This window comes from Leucoraja erinacea, chromosome 1, assembly GCF_028641065.1.
Source record: "Leucoraja erinacea ecotype New England chromosome 1, Leri_hhj_1, whole genome shotgun sequence".
In the NCBI taxonomy this organism is placed as follows: domain Eukaryota; kingdom Metazoa; phylum Chordata; class Chondrichthyes; order Rajiformes; family Rajidae; genus Leucoraja; species Leucoraja erinaceus.
Genome location: NC_073377.1, coordinates 167,626,877 through 167,651,804, shown reverse-complemented (window position 1 = coordinate 167,651,804; position 24,928 = coordinate 167,626,877). Strand labels below are relative to the sequence as shown.

Sequence of the window (24,928 nt, the reverse complement as noted above, 5' to 3'; positions counted from 1 at the left end):
GATCAATGAGACTGAGAAGAAGAGAAGCAAAATAAACAACTAAAAGTAAAACTGAGAGAATGCTAGAAAATTTTATTTTAACAGGTTTACACAGGTGATTAATGAAATATAATTCAGGAAAAAAAGATTTTCATGCTAGCATGCACAATATGTGCAGTAGTCATCTCTCAGATGTGCATTATCTTACCTTGGTGCTGACTTTCCAATGAAGGTGATCGAGTCAAGTAACCAATATAAAACTCAGCTGCCTTGTGAAGATACTGATACAGCAGGTTAGCAGGTAATCTCACTTCAGGGTTATTAATAATTAGAGGTAAGACATCACATACTGTAGGCAAAAAAGTACAATGGGTTGCAGATACATATCCAATGCAAAATATAAAGCTTTCATAGATATAGAACTCTAGTTGCATATACAAAGCTAATTGTTTATAATTTTGTCTCGCCTTCAAACAAAACTGTTTTAGAAGGAGAATATTTCCCATGCCTTTTCACAAAAATTGGATAATGGGAATGATTTTGCCTACTTTCCCAGTTAATCTAAATCCTGTTGTAACCATAGGCAACCTTCTTCACTTGCCATGCAACACCAATGTTGGTGTCATCTGCACATTTACTAACCATGCCGGCTACATTCCTATCCAAATCGTTAATCTACATGAAAAACAGCAAGGGAGTCGGCACCAATCACTGCAGCATATCACTGGTCACAGACCTAAAATTTGAAAAGCAACCCTCCACTATAGCGCCTGTCCCACGTGGGTGACATTTGGGCATCTGCGGAGCGTCAGTGACTGACGGCTGTAAAAACGTCAAGTTGCACGACATACACGCTGACGTATGTTGTCATGTGGATGACACCCAGTTAGGGTTAAGGCTGTAAAATATTCTTCCTTCAATGCATGGATTTAAACATTAATATATTAAATTTAATACAATAAAATCAATTGTGCAAATGAAAAGATGCTGTCGTTCTGTTTTATTTATAGATGTATTGGGCTGCTTCCAGATCCGATCACCAGGGATGGATTCAGTGAGTGTAGACTGAACTCCCCTCTCCCCTCTTTCCTCCTCCCGCCCGCCCGCATCCCTCCTTCTCCACTACCCCCACCCCTTCTCCCCTCCCCTCTCCCCTTCCCCCCCTCTTCCCCCCTTATCCACTACCCCCCTCCCCTCACATCCCCTTCTCCCCCTCTCCCTCCCTTCTCCCATTCTCCATCCTCCCACCCCCACTTTCCCCGACACCCCCCCCCCCCCCATTTGTGGACCCAGCCTGCGACCACCAATCCCGCGCACACTATCCCACACCCGCTAGGGACAATTTATACAAACCTATGCACCGGAGTGCGGGAGGAAACCCAAACCCTAACCCCAGCCCTGGCCCTAATCCTAGCCCTAATGTTTAAAACCCATGAATTGAAGGAAGAATATTTTACATCCCATCTGTGGTCCCTAACCCTAAATGGGCGTCACCCACAGGACAGCATACGTCAGCGTGTGACAGGGCGCACGACATGATGAGACATTCCACATTCCATTTGAACATTCCAAAATCCAGTGGCAACTCCAACAAGCCAATTTTCTATCCAGTTCGCTAACACCCTGGGTCCCATGCAATCTCACCTTCCAAACAGTCTACGATGCATAAGAAAGAGAGGAAATAAATAGCTTTAGATGCCAAGAATTGTATTAGATCCGTTGACAGCACCGAATAATTCTGCATGGAAACGGACCCTTCGGCCCAACTTGTCCATGCCGTTCAAAATGCCCATCTGTGCAAGTCCCACCTGCCTGCGTCTGGTCCATATTTATCAAACCTTTCCTTTCCATATACCTGTCCAAATGTCTTTTAAATGTTGTTACATTAACTGCCTCAATCAGTTCCTTGTGCAGCTCACTCAATACACCTACCATTCTGCGTGTGAAAAAGATGCCCCTCAAATTTCTATGAATCTTTCTCCTCTCACTTTGAACCATGGTTCTTGATTCTTCTACTCTGGATAAGACACTGTGCATTCACCTTGTCTAGTCCCATCATGATCATATCCACCTTGATTAGAGCACCACTCAGCCTCCTGCACTCTGAATAAAGTCATAGCCTGCCCATACTCTGTCTATAGTTCAGGCTCTTGAGTCCTGGCAACTTTCTTGTAAATGCCATTCTATTTTTTCTACTTTGATCTCTTGAAGCCAGCAACTGCTGTTTAAGTTTCATTAACACGAACAAGCTGGCAATAAAGTGAAATGAATACACAAGGAAACTGCAGTTGCTGGAATGAGGAAACTACACAATGCTAGAGTTACAGGTAATTATTCATCTCACACCCAATCTAGATGGACAGATCTTACTTCACTACATGACAGGACCATCCCATTCTTTGGAAAGTGAACCAAAACGCCACACACGTGACCAGATATCATCACTAAGTGATACATTAAAAAAATTAAATGTGCTGATTAATCTTATTCATTGCTATGTTCCTACCTACAGAACTATAACGCATGTCTGCTAAAGATATGAACACTCTAGCTTTTTAAAAATTCACATAGTTTGTAAAATGCTTCCGTGTTGTGTCACACACGTGACCCGCCCTATTTGACCTCTGATCCTAAAATTTCACTTGATAAACTGAAATAAAATATGAATCATATATACAGCACAAAACAATGTACCGGTAATGCTTTCAGAATTAGATGTATTCCACAATTTTTCCTCTGTTTGGTCACACACGTGACTAAAATGGGTCATAATGAATGGCTGGGAGGTTCCAAATCAGGTAAAGTAAACTGCATTGTTATTGTAATTTTTTCAGATTGTGGTATGAATGATTCTTACCAAATAACTTTCTAAAACAGTTGTAATTTTTTCAGATTGTGGTATGAATGATTCTTACCAAATAACTTTCTAAAACAGTTGACAGGTGAATCTTGATCATCCATGTTTTCAGCTTCCAAGAAAGTTTCACCAAGGCTGACCTAATTCATGAAAAAGCAGCAGACTTTATCCTTCCATTAATGTTTTATCATGATTCCCATCATTCTCTAGTCTAATAGATAATAATTTGTCAATCCTAAAAATCCATCCTATGAGATTATTCCACCAAATAATCATTGTGTGGTTAGTAGTTTCTGACATCAATCCTGAAATAAAATGTAAAACATTGTTTGTGTTGCAATGGAGGCTCAATTTTAAAACATTGTTTGAAAAGTATATTAGTTCAACCTTTCAATCTGACATGTCCAAAAACTTGTCCTACACAAATGCCTTTCATCACCTCATTACTTATATTTTAATTGATTTCCAAGCACCTTTTATCACGCTAAAGATAGCCTGCTCCCCCTCCCCTCCTTAATATCCAGTTCAATCTTACGTTCAACCTCCTTTACCAACTCAATACTTTCCAGTCCCACAACCTGACCCAAGCTATCATTCATTTTGTGTTGATCGGCTTGCAGCATCAGCATCCTTAACTAATTTCCTACCACTATGCTTATCTCCTTATCTATCCCACACAAAGCTTCCTTTTATTCTCTAATAAGATCAGCGGTTCAATCATAGAGCACTTATGCAACATTGATTTGTCAGTATATTTTTTCATTGAATCCACTATACTAAAAAAAACATTAAATTTTGCAATATCCCAATGCTGAAGCAGCAAGGGAATAGCCAATACTGGATCCTGGTGAGGGTTGATGAAAGGAATGCAAATAACATTAATACAATTATTATAATGTGGACAGGGAAGGTATAATATCCGTGGGGGCACATATTTTTGTTATTTAGGATTGGTAGGACAGTATTGAGGACCTTAAAGTTATACTACAAAATAAGTTATTCATTCATTTGAAAGAACAACTGAAAGCTACAAGATAAATATATGTGTCAAAAATGTTACAAAAAGTTACCAAGGCCAATTAAAACAGACTTGAATAACAAAAACTGAAAATGGAACTACCAATGTGGAGTCATAGAATTCTAAATAATGTATGATCAAAATGAAAAGTCAACACCTTAAAACTAAACTAAACTAATGAATTGTATTGGAGCCAGGAGTCATCAATTTCAATGGCTTCTGAGTGCTTAAACCGATGTTAGTAAATATCAATTTTGTCTTCTTCATCTCTGCACAAACCATAAAATCCTCTCCTTAATCACAAAATGAGATGATTCTCCTTTTGGCATAAAATGTATTTTCTACCCCTTTTATATCTAACAAAGTTCTAGCCCAGGGGTGGTTACCTAAATGTATGTTCTTCCTCACCAAACTAATTTCACCTCCAAAGCCAGTCACCCACGTTAAGGAGCAAGTTTTAGAATAATAGAATAGTAATTCAGTTCAAGTAAAGACATAAAGTACTGGAGTAACTCAGCGGGTCAGGCAACGTCTCTGGAGGTAGGTAACATTTTGGGTCAGGACCCTTTTTCAGACATCAGTAGAAGGATCCCAACCCGAAATATCGCCCATCCATGCTCTCCAATGCCTGACCCACTGAGTTAGTCCAGCACGTTATGTCTTTTATTGTAAACCAGCATCAGTAGTTCCTTGTTACTAATTCAGTTCAAGTGTCCTACTAACGATAATATGTTTCACAAAATAAATTCATGCAAGAGCAAGAGAAAAGACAATGTACATTTTAAAATTACACATCATAAGTAACCCAATAGCAATTGCTGAAACATAATATAGGCACTCCCTGACTTACAAAATGGTTACATTCCATTAACTATTACACGTCAAAATCACCTTAAAACTGCATTGAAAGAAAGTAATGCAGATCTTGGTTAATGCAAAAATACGACACAAAGTCCTGGCGTAACTCAACAGGTCAGGCAGCATCTCTGGAGATCATGGATAGATTACGTTTCGTGGGGGCGGGGGACGGACCCTCCTTCAGACTGATTCTGTCTGCTGAGTTGCTTCATTATGTTGTTTCGCCTTAAAAAATTGACGTCAATGTCGCTGGTCTGTAACAGCGAGCCCTTCTACTCCAGCTGCCGCACCATCCGGTTGATGCAGACGTTGTTGTGGGTCATGTGGTAACCCCTGGCCAACAGCGCTTTCTTCAGACCACCGTCACCAACAGGACGCACTCGACCACTGTGGGGCTCCCTTCGCTCTCACCAGCTGCCACTTCATCCTGTCGGCCATCACTTTATCCACTCCACCGCTCCCCCCTCGTGTTGCCCCCTCTTCCTTCTCCCCAAAGACGCCTCCCACCTTGATGTCAGCGACTCCAGGGGAGAAGGGAGAGGAGAAGGCAGCAGAGTAGACAAAGTGACGGGATTTGGAGGAGATGGCGTTGGAGGGGGAAGCAACAAAGCGGACAAAGTGACAGCCGACATGATGAACCGGCAGCTGGTGAGAGGGGAGGGAGTCTCACAGTGACCCTGCTCATCCTGCAGGTGGTGGCGGCCTGAAGGAAACTGTTGATCAGGGGCTACAACGTGAGCCACATTGACAGCTGCATCAACCAAAATATGTGGCAGCTGGTGAAGAAGCGCTCTTTGTGGAAAATGTCTGCAAGTCAGCCAGGAGCTGGTCTCCACCACCTCACTCGTTCACCTTCCCAGCATTGTTGGAAGAGCAGTAAGCCCGGGTGACCATTTTATATCTATGAGCGGGACGGGAAACCCTCACCATCCTCCTGTTGCAATAACACAGGTCATTCAAGAAACGGGACCACCTATTTTTAATTATTTATGCAAGTGCTAGTTTACGTAACTCGCCTGTTACGCAAGTCAGGGAGTGCCTGTACATCATATCAGCCATGGTTACAATAGTATAATAACTAAATCAATATTGTATGAATACACATACTCCATGCTGTACCACAGACTCTGGGAAGCGTCTCAAAAGAAGCAGCAACATCTCTGCCCTTTCCAATGTGTTGAAGCATTGCTCTGTGGCTTTGAGGAGCATTTCACATTGTATTCGACCTGGAAGAGTCTCAAACAGACCTGAAACATAATGTAATATAGACTCTAAATTTGCAATTTACATAAAGTTATTCTAAAAAGTTCAGTATATTATTTTTACTTCCATATCTTATGAAATATTCACATTTAGGTGAAACTGCTATTTCAGATAATGTATATGTCATTTCTATACTTAATTTGTACATAAAGTCAAAAAACTGCACAGCCTGGAAATCAAAAACAAAAATTGAAAATGTTGGAAAAGCACATTAGGCCCCACACCATCAGTATGGAAAAAATACTGTTAACGTTTTGGTTCAATGATCCTCCTGCAAAACCAGGGTCACCAGCGTTTGCTGCATGTTTTATCTGTGCATCATTGGTAATTCACGTCAATATATTATCATCCAGCATCTGGGCCATTCTGATGCCAAGCTAAGGCATGGGAATGCTTGCTGAATTTCTCTGCACCACATTAAACATGGCACAGGAATTTATTCCGTGCCCATCAATTCGAATTGGGCTCTGCTTGGTCTAAGAAAACCTTTTCATGACCCTTGTCGAAGGGAATGTGAATACTAAAAAGTATTTTTGCTCCCTTTTCTGGGAAAACGAATTCAAAGATCGCACAAAAGATTATAAAAAACTAAACTCTTGTTAGTAAGACAATTCTAACCTGCAGACAGATATGTAATGGCAAGGAACAAAGGACATAAACCAAAGATGGGTGAATAGAGTTAGGTACAGGGCAGCCATGTTGTAAATTAATCTAAATGAGTGGGTTTCAGCGATTAGATGGTCTAATCATGTTTCCGATGATTCTATTGTTTCACATATGCAATGACACCATGCAACATTTAAATGTCACCAATAGAAAATTAATCACAAATAAATTTTCAGATAATGTTAGGCATTTTTGAAATCAGAGTCAGCTGAATTAGAGATCATAAGATCCTTTCAATAAGTTGGCTTTTCAAAGGCAACTTTACAAAAGCAGTGACACTTTAGCAGTAGAGAAGATATTGGCATAACAACAGCCGGCTCAGCCGCAGCCCCAGCCAGTGCAGCTGCGCAAGAAGGAGCCAGTCGGCCCACCGTCACCGAGCGCGTCTTGTTGTTGGCGGCATCCAGCAAGCAGGCAGAGACGCGGCATCTTGCTGGCTGTGCTATCGGTTGTTTACACTAGTGATCGCGTGGTTGACTGGGAGCTGCGGCTCGTTGCCGTTGACCAGCATCACGACAGAGTATCGTACTGCATATTGTTAGCCCGGGAAAAGATCAAAATTCAAAATTCCAAGTGCAGTTTCTACTGAATGTGTATCGCTTTTGCACCATTGTAAAATTGAAATATCGTATGTCGCCGCATCGTAAGTCGAGGAGCATCTGTATTCACTAATTTACTATTCAGAAATATAACAATGTACATTATGTTGTAATGAGATGAATAATGAGATATTTGAACTATTCAAAAATTGTAAAGACAAATTCTTATCCTTTATTTTGTAAATTTAAATCAATTTGAATTTTGAAATTTAAAAAATAGGGTGCCAAATGTACAGCCAAGCTTCCTTCATTTGCAAAACAAAATGTTAGCAATCAACAAGAATAGCCTTCCATCTTCCAATTTCTCCTCCCCTCATACATGGTTGCTAGGTACTCTCCTATCCTTTCTCCCATCTCCAGAATATTGTTTTAAATAACTGTTGACAAATTTTATCTTAAATTATCTCAGATAGTTAGTTGGTTTAAATCCATTTGATGAACATGATACATTGACATAAAAGTATATTTTTACCTCGTAAAAACTGTGTCTGCTTGTCCTGAGCATCATTACGCAGTGCTGCTGTAATAACACTTATTTCTCTCCAAACCATTGGTTGATCAGGAAAATTTACAAACCTGTAACAAGAATAATGCATTTATTTATTTACAAACATTCACCCACCTCTTTCCTGCATTGCCTGCCTATTCGCAAAATCCCTGGTCTCCAAGCTCCCTGACTACTCAGCAGGTCTCTTCCACTCATACAGCTTCCCCCATTTCTTTTAATTTGCTGGCCACCTTTTAAACTCACCTGGTTCTGATGGACCTGCTCTTTTGAAACTTGAGACACAAGAGACTACAGGTGCTAGGGTCTTGAACAAAAAACAAAGCATCTGCAGAGGAAAATGGACCAGTCTGAAGAAGGGTCCCAACCCAAAATGCCATCTGTCCATTTCCCCCCACACCTGACCCAGTGACTTCCTCCAGCAATTTGTTTCTTTCCTTTGAAATTTACCAGGTTCGCTGAACTGTCATTGTGTAACATCGTTTTAAAAAGTTAATTAAAGTGTATTGGAGTATTAACAAAATAACAATTGGTAGTCTGAAAAATCTTCTAATGAGGTTTCAAACGCGCTGGATTCCTGATGTATAACGTGTTATATTCAAATCCTAAACAATCTTGCAACTCAACACCTTAGCTGAAATTTTCATCTATTCAAAAGCTTGCAGGAATTTTACATAATCCCAGAATTCTGTTAATAATTTCCATTTCTGTCACTTGTAAGGTAATTTTATCATCTTTCAAAATACTGTCCAATTCTATTACAAAAAACTTTATGAGATCCAAATATGGAATGTGGCTACATATTACGTACATGTCATAAAGGATTCTTCCAGCTGAAGCCGTTCTCTCAGCATTCCGTTCAATCATATACATTTCGTACTAAAATCAAAAATTATTAAAAAATTGAAAATTACATCAATAAACTATTCCAAGCCCTGCAGGCACAAACTTATCAATTCAGTTTTATTCATCTTTAACCACACAGTTTTTGTGATAAATAAGTAACATTTTATAATCAGCAACAATTAGTTTATATGGCACTATTAATGTATTAAAGATATCTCAAGCTGGTTCTAGGACCACTATCAACAAAAGCCAACTGAGTACAATGTTGGGCTGTTATGCTGCTGCAAGTAAGAATTTTATTGTTCCATCTCAGGCCAATTGAGAATAAAACACTCTTGACTTTTGAGCGTATGACACAATAACTAATATCTCAACAGAATATACTCTCGAGTTAAAATATTGGTCAACTTTCATGTTTAGACTGGGAACCACAAAGGCATAGGGCCGTGTGGAGCCTGCACTTTCCCCCCATGACTGAATGAGATTTCTCCTGCATCCCAAAGATGAGTTGGTAGGTTAATTGGCCAAATGTGTGGGTGAGTGAAAGTAACTGGTCATAGCTGATAGTAATGTGGAGAAAATAAAATGGGATTTGTGTAAGATTACTGTGAATGAGTGCTTGATAATTGGTACAGACTTGATGGGTCAAATGTTGCAAATAAATCAACTATTATAATTATCTAGTCAAGCCAATTGCAGAATAAAAATGTCTTTGTGGCCTTAATTTTGGCTATTAATCTCACAAATTAACTAAGGTAGACAAAAATGCTGGAGAAACTCAGCGGGTTCAGCAGCAGCTATGGAACGAAGGAAATAGGCAACGTTTCAGCCCGAAACATTGGCTATTTCCTTCGCTCCTTAGATGCTGCTGCTGCACCCGCTGAGCCATTTTCCAGCATCTGCAGTTCCTTCTTAATCACAAATTAACTAATCAGAACACCATGAAATTTATATTTTCTATGCAAAATATTAGGACTAAGATTTCAAATTTAGTTTTAAAAATTAACATTTTGGTTTGAGAATTCACAAATTTCAGACGCCCAAGGAATAAGCAAGGAAACTTTATTTCGATGATTTAATCAGAATCAGAATAACATTTTATTGGCCATGTATGTAAACATACAAGGAATTTGACAGTGCTTTGCTCGCAAACATAGACTGGATTTATATCAATTCAGATGGGTGAAATATTCTATAAAACAAAAATACAAATACAGCATACAATATTCCACAAAACAAAATAGAGAAGTTGTATGGCTGGATTTGGAAACTAAAGATCTATTTATCAAAATCCAGTGAAGCTTAAAATCTTTAGCTCTCATGCTTTATTACTTTTATATAACTTTTAAACATATAAACTCATTAGCTGATTTGTAGTTTGAATAAAATGTGAAGGGTGTACATTTGGGAACAGCTCCATTCAAGACCGCAAGAAATATGGTTCGGGAACACCTCCATCCAAGATAACAAGAAATTGCAGCGAGTTTGGACGTAGCCCAGACCATCACACAACCAACCTCCCTTCCATTGACTCCATCTACATTTCATGTTGCCTTGGCAAGGCCACCAGCATAATCAAGGACCAGTCTCAGCACAGTCACTCCCTCTTCTCCCCCTCCCTTCACGTAAGATGAATAGGTTTGAAAATGCATACTTCCAGATTCAGGGACAATTTCTTCCCAGCTGTAATAAGGCAACTGCACAATCCTGTCATCAGCTAGAGTGCAGTCCTGACCTCCCATCTATTACACTGGAGACCTTTGAACTATCTTCCATTGGACTTTATCTTGCACTAAATGTTGTACCCTTTATCCATGCACTGTTGGCATCTTAATTGTAATCATGGGGTGGGACAACCTTCACATGGTCCGCCCAGTTTCAGCGAATGCAATCAACTTGGCGTGCACAATCAAAAAAGATCAAATAGAACAAGTTGTCCTACAACTTTAGGCTGTGCACACCATATGCAAGAAGAAGAATTGTAATCATATACAGTCTTTCCATTGACTCACTGAACCTCAGTGCACGTGACAATAACTAAACGTAAAGATTTACGAAGGGGAAATCATGCTTGGCCAATCTTCTGGAATTTTTTGAAGATGTAACTAGGAAAATGGACAGCCAGTGGATGTAGTGTACCTGGACTTTCAGAAAGCATTTGATATGGTCCCACAGAGGAGATTAGTGGGCAAAATTAGGGCACATGGTATTGGGGGTAGAGTGCTGACATGGATAGAGAAGTGGTTGGCAGACAGGAAACAAAGAGTAGAGATTAACGGGTCCCTTTCAGAATGGAAGGCAGTGACTAGTGGGGTACCACAAGGCTCGGTGCTGGGACCACAGCGATTTACAATATACATCAATGATTTGGATGAAGGGATTCAAAGTAACATTAGCAAATTTGCAGGTGACACAAAGCTGGGTGGCAGTGTGAACTGTGAGGAGGATGCTATGAGAATGCAAGGTGACTTGGACAGGTTGGGGGAGTGGGCAGATACATGGCAGATGAAGTTTAATGCGGATATATGTGGTTATCCACTTTGGTAGCAAAAACAGGAAGGCAGATTACTATCTAAATGGCGTCAAGTTGGGAAAAGGGGAAGTACAACGGGATCTGGGGGGTCCTTGTACATTAGTCTATGAAAGTAAGCATGCAGGTACAGCAGGCAGTGAAGAAAGCGAATGGCATGTTGGCCTTTATAACCAGAGGAATCGAATATAGGAGCAAAGAGGTCCTTCTGCAGTTGTACAGAGCCCTAGTGAGACCACACCTGGAGTATTGTGTGCAGTTTTGGTCCCCTAATTTGAGGAAGGACATTCTTGCTATTGAGGGCAGCGTAGGTTTACAAGGTTAATTCCCGGGATGGCGGGACTGTCATATGCTGAGAGAATGGAGCAGCTGGGCTTGTACACTCTGGAGTTTAGAAGGATGAGAGGGTATCTCATTGAAACATATAAGACTGTTAAGGGTTTGGACACGCTAGAGGCAGGAAACATGTTTCCGATGTTGGGGGAGTCCAAAACCAGGGGCCACAGTTTAAGAATAAGGAGTAAACCATTTAGAACGGAGAGGAGGAAACACTTTTTCTCACAGAGAGTGGTGAGTCTGTGGAATTCTCTGCCTCAGAGGGCGGTGGAGGCGGGTTCTCTAGATGCTTTCAAGAGAGAACTAGATAGGGCTGTTAAAAATAGCAGAGTCAGGGGCTATGGGGAGAAGGCAGGAACTGATTGGGGATAATCACCCATGATCACATTGAATGGCGGTGCTGGCTCGAAGTGCCGATTGCCCTACTCCTGCACCTATTGTCTATTCTGATAAAGAGGCCCTGAACTGAAACATTAACTGTCTCTCTTTCCACAGATGCTGCCTCGCTTGCTGGTATTTTCAGCATTTTTTGGTTTTGTTTCATTGCTGTTGGAAGTTATGAATAATGAGTTATTTCACTCACAATGTTAGCAATACTTGCTGTACCGTTCCTACACAAATTATACACAAAATGCCAGATTAGCTCAGGCAGCATCTCTGGAGAGAAGGAATGGGTGACATTTTGGGTCAAAACCCTTCTTCAGACAACCAGCGCCTGTCCCGCTGAGTTACTCCAGCATTTTGTGTCTATCTTCGATTTAAACCAGCATCTGCAGTTCCTTCTTACACTAATGTCTGGTTGACATATGTGATGCAAACTGCTGCATACATTTGCAGAGCTGCCATTTTACAGGGTTGCTGACTATTTAGCATCTCTCCAGTAACTCTTACAAACTTCTACAGATGCACCATATATGGAATACTATCAGGTTGCATCACAGCTTGGTTTGAGAATGGCTCTGCCCAAGACCATAAGAAATTGCAGAGTTGTAGCCCAGTCCATCACGCAGACCTGACTTTCCATCACTTCCTCCATCTACACTTCATGTTGCTTCAGAAAAGCAGCCAACATAATCAGACTCCTGTCATTCCTTTCTCCCTGTTCCTGTCCAGCAGAAAGTACAGAAACTTGAAAGCGCGTACAGCCAGACTCAGGAACAACTGCTTCCCCACTGTTATCAAGCTTCTGAACGGTTTCTCCATAAGCTGTGTGTCTGTTCAATTCACTTTTACTCCAAGGAGGACATTGGACTTTGTCTTAAGAACTAATGCGCTCAAATGCACTATAATGCTGAGAACTATATTCTACGCTCTTCCCCTTTGCTCTAATGAACTTGAGTTTGAACCGTTTACTTCTATGCATGGTATGTCTGATTTATTTGTGTATAGCATGAAAACAAGGCTTTTTACTGTACCTCAATACATGTGACAATAAATTAAACATGTATCCCTACCACAGTTGCCCAAACAGATGCAACTAAATTTAAGGTAGCTCTTTCTTCCCAAAAATCCTTTCTTGGTCCTCCCTCCACCACCTCCAGTTTAAATTCAATTTGGAATATTTTGGAGGACCAAGAAATGAAGAACCATGTAAATCACAGGAAGAGAGATGTGCATTAGAGAGCCATATGGACTTCTCAGAAAATGCTCGGCAAATTATTAAATAAGGCGTAGCTAGCTCATCTTGTGTAAAAATAGCAGACAGCCTGGGGGGCAGTAAAGGGTGTGAATGGTGACAATGAATGTTCCCCATGATTAGAAGATTGAGGGGGGATTTATAGAAACTCACAAAATTCTTAAGGGGTTGGACAGGCTAGATGCAGGAAGATTGTTACCGATGTTGGGGAAGTCCAGAACAAGGGGTCACAGTTCAAGTGAGTTTATTGTCATGTGTCCCTGTATAGGACTATGAAATTCTTGCTTTGCTCAAGCACACAGAAAAATAGTAGGCATTTACTACAAAACAGATAAAGTTTACAGTTTAAGGATAAGGGGGAAGTATTTTAGGACCGCGATGAGGAAAACATTTTTCACATAGAGAGTGGTGAATCTGTGGAATTCTCTGCCATAGAAGGTAGTTGAGGCCACACAGTTCATTGGCTATATTTAAGAGGGAGTTAAGAGAGAGTCAAGAGTCAATTTAATTGTCATTTGGACCCCTGGAGGTCCAAACGAAATGCCGTTTCTGCAGCCATACATTACACACAAATAGACCCCAGACACAACATAATTACATTTTACATAAACATCCATCACATAGCTGTGATGGAAGGCCAAAAAAAAACTTATCTCTCCAGTTAGATGTGGCCCTTGTGGCGAAAGGGATCAGGGGGTATGGAGAGAAGGCAGGTATGGGATACTGAGTTGGATGATCAGCCATGATCATATTGAATGGCGAATGGTGCAGGCTCGAAGGGCGGATGGCCTCTACTCCTGCACCTATTGTCTATGTTCCTAAGAGATGTCCCATCCCCATCCCCCCCCCCAGTGCCTTTACACCTGGGCTCACACAAGAGGCCACGCCGCCTCTCGCCTCACTCACACCGACCTGAATCCCGAAGTCAGTAGGGTACAGGGTTCTGGCGGTAATTAGCCAGGCTTTGGCGGCCCAAGGATCGTCCGTGACTAAATCCCGAGCTTTCTTCACTAGAAATTCACAGTCTATCTGCGCCGCCATCGCAGGAAGCCGGTGTGGCCGCGGCTGGCTGGCCCAGTGCGCACGCGCACACACCCGCTCCGCTCCACTGGGCCTGCGCACTCACAGTCAAACTGTGCAGGGAAGGAACTGCAGATGCAGATGCAGGCGAAAAACGCAAAGTGCTGGAGTAACTTCGGGGTCGAGACCAAGGATCCTTCAATTGCCCCGCCCACAAAACGTCACCCGTTCCCTGCTCCTCCCCCACACAGACGCCGCGTGACTCCAGACCACTCATTCAAACGGCTCGCGCCTGGTGGCGGTGGCGGCGCGCGACCAACGGACGCCTGGCATCGACCCGGCATCGACCCGCCCCCGCCGCTGGGGGTCGCTGTGTCGCGGCGGCTGGAACACACACACACACACACACACACACACATGAACCATCAAGGGATGGAGGCTCTTGAGTTTCACCAGGGACCTCTCCCTTGCTCCAGACATCATCCTCATCATCCGCAACTTTAATCCTCGCATGGATCAAACACTTACATTTCACAGGTACAGTGAGATTGACAGTTTTTCGTTTATTGTCACCGAGGCTTTTTGTTGCGAGCTCTCACCAGAAGATCTGCATCAATTTTCAAGAAAGAAGTGGTCACCACATCTTGGTCAACAACAGCACATGACATAGAAACATAACATAGAAACATAGAAATTAGGTGCAGGAGTAGGCCATTCGGCCCTTCGAGCCTGCACCGCCATTCAATATGATCATGGCTGATCATCCAACTCAGTATCCTGTACCTGCCTTCTCTCCATACCCCCTGATCCCCTTAGCCACAAGGGCCACATCTAACTCCCTCTTAGAACATAGAATAGCAATGTTACAACATTTTGAGATTTAAAAAAATCAAGTCTGCAATTTATCCCATCAGATAAAGCACAAAAATAGGTTAAATTTGACTCCTAATTCACTTCATATCGTATTGTATTGTATTCAAATTTATTGTCATTGTCTCAATTTGAGACAACGAAATGAATTTCCCTTACAGGCAGTATCATAAAAAAAAAAAATAAAAAAAAATAAAAAAAAAATAAATAATAAAACATATTAAAAATAAAATTGAAATTGAATTTAAAAAAAAGCACAAACACAGAAAGTCCACGACACAACATAACATAAATGGCACCAAGGTGAGGATGGCACCATAGTCCAGCCAGCCTCCCCTCCGTGTTCATCCGTGGTCGGGGCCTTCCGAGCACCCGCAGTCGCCGCCCCGGGTGGCCCAAATATCTTCAGTATTAAAAAAGTTATGCAGGTACACAAAAATGTTGGAGAAACTCAGCGGGTGCAGCAGCATCTATGGAGCGAAGGTTATGGTTAAAAAGGTTATGGCCATTTTCTAGCAATGTACAACATTTTGAGATTTTAAAAATCATGTCTGCGATTTTCCAGAGAAGCTACCTTTTCGGCTGTTTTACTCAACATTCCACATCTGCAGTTTCTCATGTCTCAAATTATTTCCTTGTTTTTGGTTGAGAGTTTGGATGTTATCTCAATTCAATAATTTATCCAAAATTGACTTTTTTTTGCCACAACTGACCTTTGAAATATTGACATCATGCACCTGCCCTCTTATGATGACGTGGACTGGATTTTCTGTTAATGTTTCTACCAGCATGGAGAGTAGAAAGATAATGACATTGCACAATAACTTGGCACTATTGCTAGAATGACAAGCGTCAAAACATTGTACAGCCATGGAAACACATCCATAACTACCGTGATGTCTGTCTGCGCTCCACCCATTCCTGCATTAAGCCTATATCCCTCTTCTCTTTACCTATTAAATTACCAATTCAAATGCTTTAAGCATTGTAATTGTATCTGCTTCTTTCTTCATTATCACGGTGGCACAGCGGTAGAGTTGCAGCCTTAGAGTGAATGCAGCGCCAGAGACCAGGATTCAATCCTGACTATGGGTGTTGTCTGTACGGAGTTTGTACGTTCTCCCCGTGATCTGCGTGAGTTTTCTCCGAGATCTTCGGTTTCCTCCCACACTCCAAAGACGTACTCCAAAGGTTAATTGGCTTGGTAAATGTAAAAAATTTCTCTAGTGGGTGTAGGATAGTGTTAATGTGCGGGGATCGCTGTTCGACGCAGACCCGGTGGGCCAAAAGGTCTGTTTCCGCACTGAATCTCTATTTTAAACTAAACCAGCACCCTGTATGTAAAACGTGCCCCTCAGCTCTTCTTTAAACATTTCTTGTCTTGCCTTAAATGGATGCGCTCTAAGCTTAGATTCCCCCACCTTAGGAAAAAGACTCTACACCCATCAACCTCTAAAAAGTCACTCTGCAGCCTCTTACATTCTAATGAAAATAAATCTAACCTAAACAATCTCTCCTTATAAATAAAGCTCTCCTACCCAGGCAATATCCTGGTGAATTTATTCTGTACGTTTTCTCATGTTATCACATCCCACCTGCAGTGTGGTGATCAGAACTGTGCATAAGCCTTTTGCCTTTGCGCTTTCATCATTTTTACGCAGGAATAGGATGTTAAACATGGAGAAAGGTCCTGTTTGTTTTCCTGTTGCTCAATACACTGTAGCTGTAGGGGGCGCTGCTCTGGCAGCAGCCATGTCAGCAGCGCGTCAGTTTTTTCAACTTTTTTTATTTTTTAGTATGTTTTAAAATATGTATTTAATGTTCCTTTGTGTGTTTGTGTGGGGGGTGGTGTGGGGGGGTAAGGGGGAAACCGCTTTGGTCGCCTCCTCCATGGAGAGGCGAGTTTTTTCAGGTTGCCTCCCCCGTGGCCTAACATCAAGGATCGGCGCGGCCTTTCCCGGAGACACGCCCGGGGCTTCAGCGGCAGGTGCAGCGTGGACTCTCGTTGTGGAGCGGGTGAGCCCTCGCTGGAGGGGAGCACTCCGTTTCGCTGGCCCGGGGCTGCCGGTTCCAGCTGGCGCGGCGTCTACAGCCCGGGATCCCTCGTGGGGGACCCGGGGGAAGAAGAAGCCATCACTGCCGGCCCGCGGCCAACTTCTACTGCGGGTCCGGCGTGGACTTACCATCACCCCTGGAGGGGAGCTTCGGCCCTGCGGTCTGCGGTGCTTCTGGCTGCGGCGGAGTCTTTAAATCTCGACCGATCGGCCTACACCATCTTAAAGCCGTGGTCTCCGGTGAGGAAGAGCCGATCCTGGACTGACTCTGGACTCTGGTCCTGTCCACGGGGGGGGAAATGGAGGAGGGCTGGCCAAATTTGTGTGCCTTCCACCACAGTGATGAATGCTGTGGTGGATGTTTGTTTTACAGTTTTATTGTGGTTATGTGTTCTTTATTATTATACTGCTGCTGACAACCCAAATTTCCACCGACCCTGGTTGTGTGGCAATAAATTATATCTATCTATCTACACCAAATTTAAGGTGCTTTTTGCAGCTGGGTTAAAGTGTAGATATAGTTAAGTCCTACTGCTCTAGTTGAGCACCAACTTCTGCAAGAGACAAGGGGTATTGTGCAATCTTCATAGTTGATTTATTTATTTTCATAGACCTATACAGCATGAAAACAATCCCTTTAGTCCAACTGTTTAAGAAGGAACTGCAGATGCTGGTAGATAACTGCAGATGCTGGAACTGCAAATCGAAGGTAGACAAAAGTGCTGGAGAAACTCAGCGGGTGCAGCAGCATCTATGGAGGGAAGGAAATAAGCAACGTTTCGGGCTGAAACGTTGCCTATTTCCTTTGCTCCATAGATGCTGCTGCACCCGCTGAGTTTCTCCAGCACTTTTGTCTACCCTTTAGTTCAACTCATCGATTGAGGCACTTACCTGAGCTAGTGACATTTGCCTGATTTTGGCCCATGCACCTGCAATCCTTTGCCATCCATGTACCTGTCCAAATTCTTTTTAAACAATGATATTGTACCCACCTCCAACACTTCCTCTGGATGTACATTCCATTAACCCAATAACCTCTGTGGAAAAACTTGTCCCTGACATCTTTCCCTTCTCACCTTAAAACTGTGACCTCTAGTTTGTTGTCGTGGTTAAATGTGCACAAGCTGTAAAATGTAGGATCAACATGTGCCATAATAGAAAATATGTGCTGGAGGAGGCCATTTGGCCCTTCGAGTCTGCACTGACGTTTATTTTGATCCTGGCTGATCATCCACAATCAGTAACCCGTGCCTGCCTTCTCCCCATATTCCATGATTCCGCTAACCCCTAGAGCTACTGTTTGGGCCTAACAAAGGTTCTGAAACAGTAGTTTCTGGCCAAGACTTTGCCAGTGTCAAATAAACATTGACTGTAGACAAAAATGCTGGAGAAACTCAGCGGGTGCAGCAGCATCTATGGAGCTAAGGAAATAGGCAGCTTTTCAGGCCGAAACCCTTCTTCATTGGCGAAACCTTAAACATTGGCGTTGTGTAGCAGTGTAGATATTTTTGCTCTAACTATTTGCATTTGAAAACCTACTTAGTTGTTAATTTATCTGCATTGGCTTAATTGGGGGAACGAGCATAATTATATAACTGTCCCTTAGGTTGCAAAGACTTTAGATACTGAATAGAAAGGATGTGAGCTGCTGAGGAAAAAAGTTACAATTACTTAAAATTGTCTTGACAAATATGGGGACAAATCTATAAAATGTTTTGGCAGATCTAAATTTAAAGCAACAGTTAAGTAACAGATCTGAATTTAAAGCCAGGAGTTCTGGATTGTTTTAAGTTTTGTAGGCCTAACATTTTATTAGAATCTTCCCGTTATGTCTTTAATAGTGTAAAGGACTAAGCCTGGTGATCAAATTATATTCAGTTTACTTACCTAGCCACTGTAACAGTTTGCAAGAATTGTTGTACACATTGGTCTTCATATAATTTGACCGAAGATACCAGTGGATGGATGGTGTTACTCATCACTTGCTCTGATAAGCACATAGTGTAAATTCACTTTAGCATTGTGTGATAACACCAATGTTCCTCTTTTGTACTCTGAGCTTTCCTTGTTTCCATGGTGGTGACTCCTTCATGGTAATGCTGAATTCGTAGATCATGTTCTTGAGTTGTGGAATGAAACTCCCAAGAGTTCAAGTACAGTTTCAAGAAACATTAACAAATATATGCTCTTAATTTCTGAACATACAATATTGAGAGTTCTGTTAACCACTTCCCCATTATTTATCAATGCATCAAATAGCAGTTTAAGATAATTTAGGTGTTGACAAATAGTTTGTGCTTTAACCACCCCTCCTCCCACATGGCTCTATTTATGCATTGGCAGCCTATGATGAATGACAATGCATTCTGTTTTGATGAAACTTGTTTCTTAGTCCTAGTCCACAAGTTTGTATCAAAAATCCTATAGGATCTTTGGTTTGTATAGTTCAGGTTTCAAACATAATCATCATAAAGCACTTTTTCTTCCATAAGTCTTGATACTATGATATGGAGGTGGGAGAGGCAATGAACAATATACTTGGCTCTTGTTAGTTGAGTATAGGATGTTTAGCCCCTTCAATCCATTCCACCTTTCAGTAAAATCATGGCTGATCTGTGACGTAACTCGATATACCAGTCTTTTTCCAATTGGCTTGATATTGGAAACATGGAAATAGAAGCCGGAGGAGGCCATTTGGCCCTTCGAGCCAGCACCGCCATTCATTGTGATCATAGCTGATCATCTATAATCAGTAACCTGTGCCTGCCTTCTCCCCATATCCATTGTTTCCGCTAGCCCCTAGAGCTCTATTCAACTCTTTTAAATTCATCTAGTGCCTCTACTTCCTTCTGTGGCAGAGAATTCCACATATTCACAACTCTCACAGTGACTTAAAGGCTTGCATCCTGTGAAGAGGAACAGGCTGAGAGGCAACCAAGCCTCTGGCAATTGCATCCTTCAGCACTTCCCCAATATTGCACTGGCGACATTTGCTAATAGCAGACAATTGACATTTATATATATAATTGAAAAAGTGTTAACACTGAAAGTCAAATTTATTTAACACTTGTAAACGACTTAACAAACACAGGTGTGGAGTTTAAATCATCTTTAATCATAAGGTATAATAGAGAGGCACAGTAGGTTGCTAGTTCATTGCTAGTGTAGCATAACCTCGCAATGTAGGAAATGGGTGTTAATATAAAGTGTACGGTAAGGTGGAGTTAATGATGCTACACTACTCTGATTGGTTCACATGCAAAATAGAGAGAGTACAGAGGAGATTTACTAGAATGTTGCCTGGGTTTCAGCAACTAAGTTACAGAGAAAGGTTGAACAAGTTAGGGCTTTATTCTTTGGAGCGCAGAAGGTTAAGGGGGGACCTGATAGAGGTCTTTAAAATGATGAGAGGGATAGACAGAGTTGATGTGGACAAGCTTTTCCCTTTGAGAATAGGGAAGATTCAAACAAGAGGACATGACTTCAGAATTAAGGGACAGAAGTTTAGGGGTAATATGAGGGGGAACTTCTTTACGCAGAGAGTGGTGGCGGTGTGGAATGAGCTCCCAGTGGCAGTGGTGGAGGCAGGTTCATTGGTATCATTTAAAAATAAATTGGATGGGCATATGGGCCAGTAGGAGCTGATGGAGGGCTATGGTACAGTGCAGGCAGATGGAACTAAGGCTGAAAAAAATTTGTACAGAACTTGTAGGGCCAAGATGGCCTTTTCCGTGCTGTAGGAATGGTTATATGGTTTCCAATCTACATCCTTCCCCGTAGAGAGAAAAGTTGTTAGACAAATGTTAAACACATGCGGTTAAACATATTTGCCGTACCTGTGGTGGTCTACTAACCCGACCCGAACGTGTACGGACAAACCCCTCTCCCTCCGAACCAGAAAAGTCAGTGGGGCTGGGAGGCGGGGAACCTGAAAAGGAGAGTGCGGACGGGGTCACTCGAGGAGACCGGCGGGGTGAGCATGCGGGAATGTTAACGTGGGTGGATGGGGTAACCGACCGAGGCGGAGAATGCAAGCTGGGACTAGGGAGAACAGGGGCAGCAGAGGGCTTTAACGGCAAAGGTGGTGCATATGGGCCAGTAGGAGCTGATCGCGGCTCGCTCACAAGCAGGAGATGTTGACGGCTGTGCCAGTACAGAACACCATCGGCATTGACAAGGTAGGAACGGGGTTCCATGGATGGGTCTATAACAAAACCCAGATAGGTATGTCCCGCAGCAGTCTGCAAACGGATCACTTGACCCTGTATTAACGGTTCTGACCGCTTGTGCGTCCGTCGAGGGGGCTTTTCGTGACTGTCTCGCCACAGGAAAAGAAAGAGAGAGAAATATATAAAGATAAAATAATATCTCGGCAGCCCGCGTCCCTCAGGCCCGTCAACATGAGCGGCGGCATGCCGTACATCGGCAGCAAGATCAGCCTGGAAGGCTCAGATCTGCTACGAAGGCATCTTGTACACAATCGACACGGACAACTCGACCGTGGCCCTGGCCAAGGTGCGATCATTTGGTACAGAAGATCGGCCCACTGACAGACCAATTGCCCCACGAGATGAAATCTATGAATACATCATCTTTCGTGGTAGTGATCAAAGCTTTTACTGTGTGTGACCCTCCAAAACCTCAACCTCAGGATCCTGCCATTGTACATTCTTCCCTGAGCACTTCGACAAATGCTTCATTTCAACCCCCTGCATCATACAGTTCTATGTTTCTATGACTCCCTACAGCCAGTTTGCTGGAGGATCCTTGGTTGGACAACAATATGGTGCTTCTGTGGGTTTAGCAGCTATTGGTTTTCCAATTTTGCCACCAAGACAAAGTCCTATGGTGGAACAAGGTGTGCAGACAAGTCCCACAGAGGGCCTTAATCAGAAGAACCTTCAACAAGATAAAATCCCACTTCTGACACCATGTAAACGACTTAACAAACACAGGTGTGGAGTTTAAATCATCTTTAATCATAAGGTATAATAGAGAGGCACAGTAGGTTGTTAGTTCATTGCTACCGCTAGTATAACCACGCAATGTAGGAAATGGGTGTTAATATAAAGTGTACAAAGTGTACAGTTAATGATGCTACACTACTCTGATTGGTTCACATGCAATAACCAATCTACAACACGCTTCTTTTATTTCTATTATATATTCATGTACTTCCCAAAGAAAAATATGGAACAGTTAAACTTACTATAAAGCAGAGGGGCCAGTGTATGCCGCTCAGTTCAGGATACCGCTGGATTCAATGTACACCATACTGGTGAAGAATTCTGGAATGCACTGAACTACAGTTCATGCTAGCAGTTCTCTCAAAAACTGCACAAAGGACAAAGGACATTTATTGTCACACGCAGTGAAATCTGAGTTACCATGCAGCCCACAAATAAGATAAACACAACACTATAGAATTCAACATAAAACATCCCCTAAAGTGGAATCAACGTTTCCCCACTGTGAGGGAAGGCAATAACGGTTCAGTCCTCTCCCTCCAGACCATTCCAGGCTTAGTTTATAATTATTTAAAAGATCAGTTGCGCATAGACGCAAATCTCTATTTTATGTCTGTAACATCGTAGTACGTTTCATACCCTGGATATGTATCCAAGTCTCTCTATAATTATTTATGAGATACTTCCACCACCATCTCAGATATATTTCCTGATTTTTCAGAACTCCAAATGAAATAATGTCTCAACATTTCTCTTCTAGGTCTTACATAGTTTAAATTAAATGTATAAATATTATTGATCCGATCCCAGCGGGACTAGTTGTACCGGTGGGCCAAAACAACTGTTTCCGCTAAACTCTATAATGGAAGAGGGGAACCCCCCGTTCCCTAAAGAATGAGGATATCTCCGATGACCTGGTATGGAAAACCTCATCCTGGGCGCAGATGCGGCATAGACGGAGGAATTGGGAGTAGGGAATAGAATCTTTACAGAAAGCAGTGTGGAAACAAGTATAGTCTAGATAGCAATGGGAGTCAGTGGGTTTGTCAGTCAATAGTCTGTCTCCTGTGAGGGAGATGGTGAGATCTAGAAACATTAGGGAGATGTTGGAGATGATCCAAGTGAATTTGAGTGCAGGATGGAAATTAGTCATGAAGTTGATGAAGTCAGTGAGTTTTACATGGGTGCAGGTAGCACCGATGCAGTCATCAATATAGTTTGGGGATAGGACTCTACACCTCCATTCCCCCCCCCCCCCACCCCTTAGGGTCTTAAAGCCCTCCGTTTCTTCCTCAACCGCAGAACCAGCCAATTTCCATGTACTAATACTCTCCTCCGCCTAGCAGAGCTGGACCTTATCCTTAATAACTTCTCCTTCGTTTCCTCCCACTTCCTCCAAATCCAAGGTGTAGCTATGGGCACTCGCACGGGCTCCAGCTATGCCTGCCTCTTTGTAGGGTACGTCAAACAATCACTGTTCCAGGCGTACACTGGCTCTATCCCATCTCCCCTCTCATTTCTGATGCATGGTCTCACCCCAAAAACATCGACCGATCATCTGCATGCACAGATGCTATCTGACCCGGAATTTGTTTGTTTTTGCACTACAAGGTAGCATCAACATTCCTTCTCTGAAATTCATTCCATTAACCAAAAGGGAGTAGTTCGTTCACAGAGAAAGGGAAAAGACATAAGATATAAAGGAAGTTAAAAGGTCAGATGAGTTGAATCTAAATTTAAACCATCAGTTTTGCAGGGATATCAATTGCACTGGCAATTGATTTCTTGCACGAGGGAGTCTACGGATAGACCTGAATGAGGCATAATTGGATCACGACCCAGAAACTTTTTTGTGCTCCAAGTAATCACAATCTGAGTTGGTGTATTTGAAGGATGGAGCAGAATATATAATTAAACATAAAATCTTTGCAGGATTTTATAGTAACAGAAACAGTTGAAAAGCTGTTTCAAGAGCAACATACAGTCCAAATTAACCTCCCCTCTGCATTCTAATCTTCCACTGTTACCCTTCTTCATTTATGAAGAACATATCTACCTCTGCCTTAAACAGATTCAAAGACTATTTCCACCACTGTTTAAGAAATTCCAAATATTCGTTACCTTCAGAGAGAAAAAAAACCTTACTGCGGACTCTTTATTTTCAAACAGCATGCTGCTAATTTTAGATTTGTCCACAAGATGAAAACTCTTTTTTGCATTCACCTATAAAAAACCCTCACAATCTTAAATGTTTCTTTCAGGTCTGTTATCGGGCCTCTAAACACCAATGAGTACAAGAAACAAAAATATCAAGAGTTTTTAAATAAAATACGCAAAGGACCAGAACAATTAAATCCTTACTTGCTACTGCTTTACAGCCACATTAAACACAACACAAATGATCACTTCTACTAGGTAAAGCAGACCATAATAATGCAAGCCAAAGTATGTTGGGTAACCTCAGTAGTACAAAGTCCATAGTAGGTAAGGTTGTGGTTAGGGCTATGCAAGGTTAGTTCAAGATGGTTGATGGGAAGAAGCTGTTCAGTAACCTGTACGGAACAAACCTAGCCTGCCCAACCTTTCCTTATAAGATAACCTGCAATTTCACATATTTGTCCGATAAACCCTCTCCAAACTGCTTCTAATACATTAATATCATTCTTGAATTATGGAAGCAATACTATACACAATACTCCAGACGCGGTTTCACCAATGGCCTATAAAGTTGAAGCATAACCTCTCTTCACTTGCAGTCAAACAATGATCAGAACCAAGCTGACAAAAATCTTGTCACTTATAATCAAAACCATAATTTTATAAAGCTGTGAATATGAGGCAATTTATAGAATAGACTTTTCAGTTGCAACCACTGAAAGAATCACAAACTCTCTCCTTCACTTGGAACAAAAAGAACGATTTAC

The 24,928-nt window shown here is 42.0% G+C and overlaps 2 protein-coding genes across 3 annotated transcripts in view; one reads left to right on the top strand and one right to left on the bottom strand.

Annotated features, from left to right (window-relative positions):
- ints10 (integrator complex subunit 10) overlaps positions 1–14,204 on the bottom strand; it is a 39,523-nt gene extending 25,319 nt beyond the window's left edge. Inside the window, exons 1-6 of one of the 2 annotated variants that reach the window (XM_055647703.1) lie at positions 14,006–14,204; positions 8,557–8,624; positions 7,713–7,816; positions 5,820–5,959; positions 2,895–2,976; positions 188–328 (exon numbers count right to left, since the gene is read on the bottom strand). In XM_055647703.1, coding sequence (XP_055503678.1) covers positions 188–328; positions 2,895–2,976; positions 5,820–5,959; positions 7,713–7,816; positions 8,557–8,624; positions 14,006–14,134 — 664 coding nt within the window. In that variant the 5' untranslated portion in view covers positions 14,135–14,204. The remainder of the gene's footprint in view (positions 1–187; positions 329–2,894; positions 2,977–5,819; positions 5,960–7,712; positions 7,817–8,556; positions 8,625–14,005) is intronic. The other variant, XM_055647712.1, reaches the window with a different exon arrangement.
- A 7,089-nt stretch (positions 14,205–21,293) lies between these two features.
- LOC129698034 (protein LSM14 homolog A-A-like) lies at positions 21,294–21,775 on the top strand. The gene is given in 3 exon segments (XM_055636898.1): positions 21,294–21,478; positions 21,480–21,644; positions 21,646–21,775. Coding segments are annotated over 3 exon segments (336 nt in total). The 5' UTR covers positions 21,294–21,437.
- Positions 21,776–24,928: the final 3,153 nt, after the last annotated feature.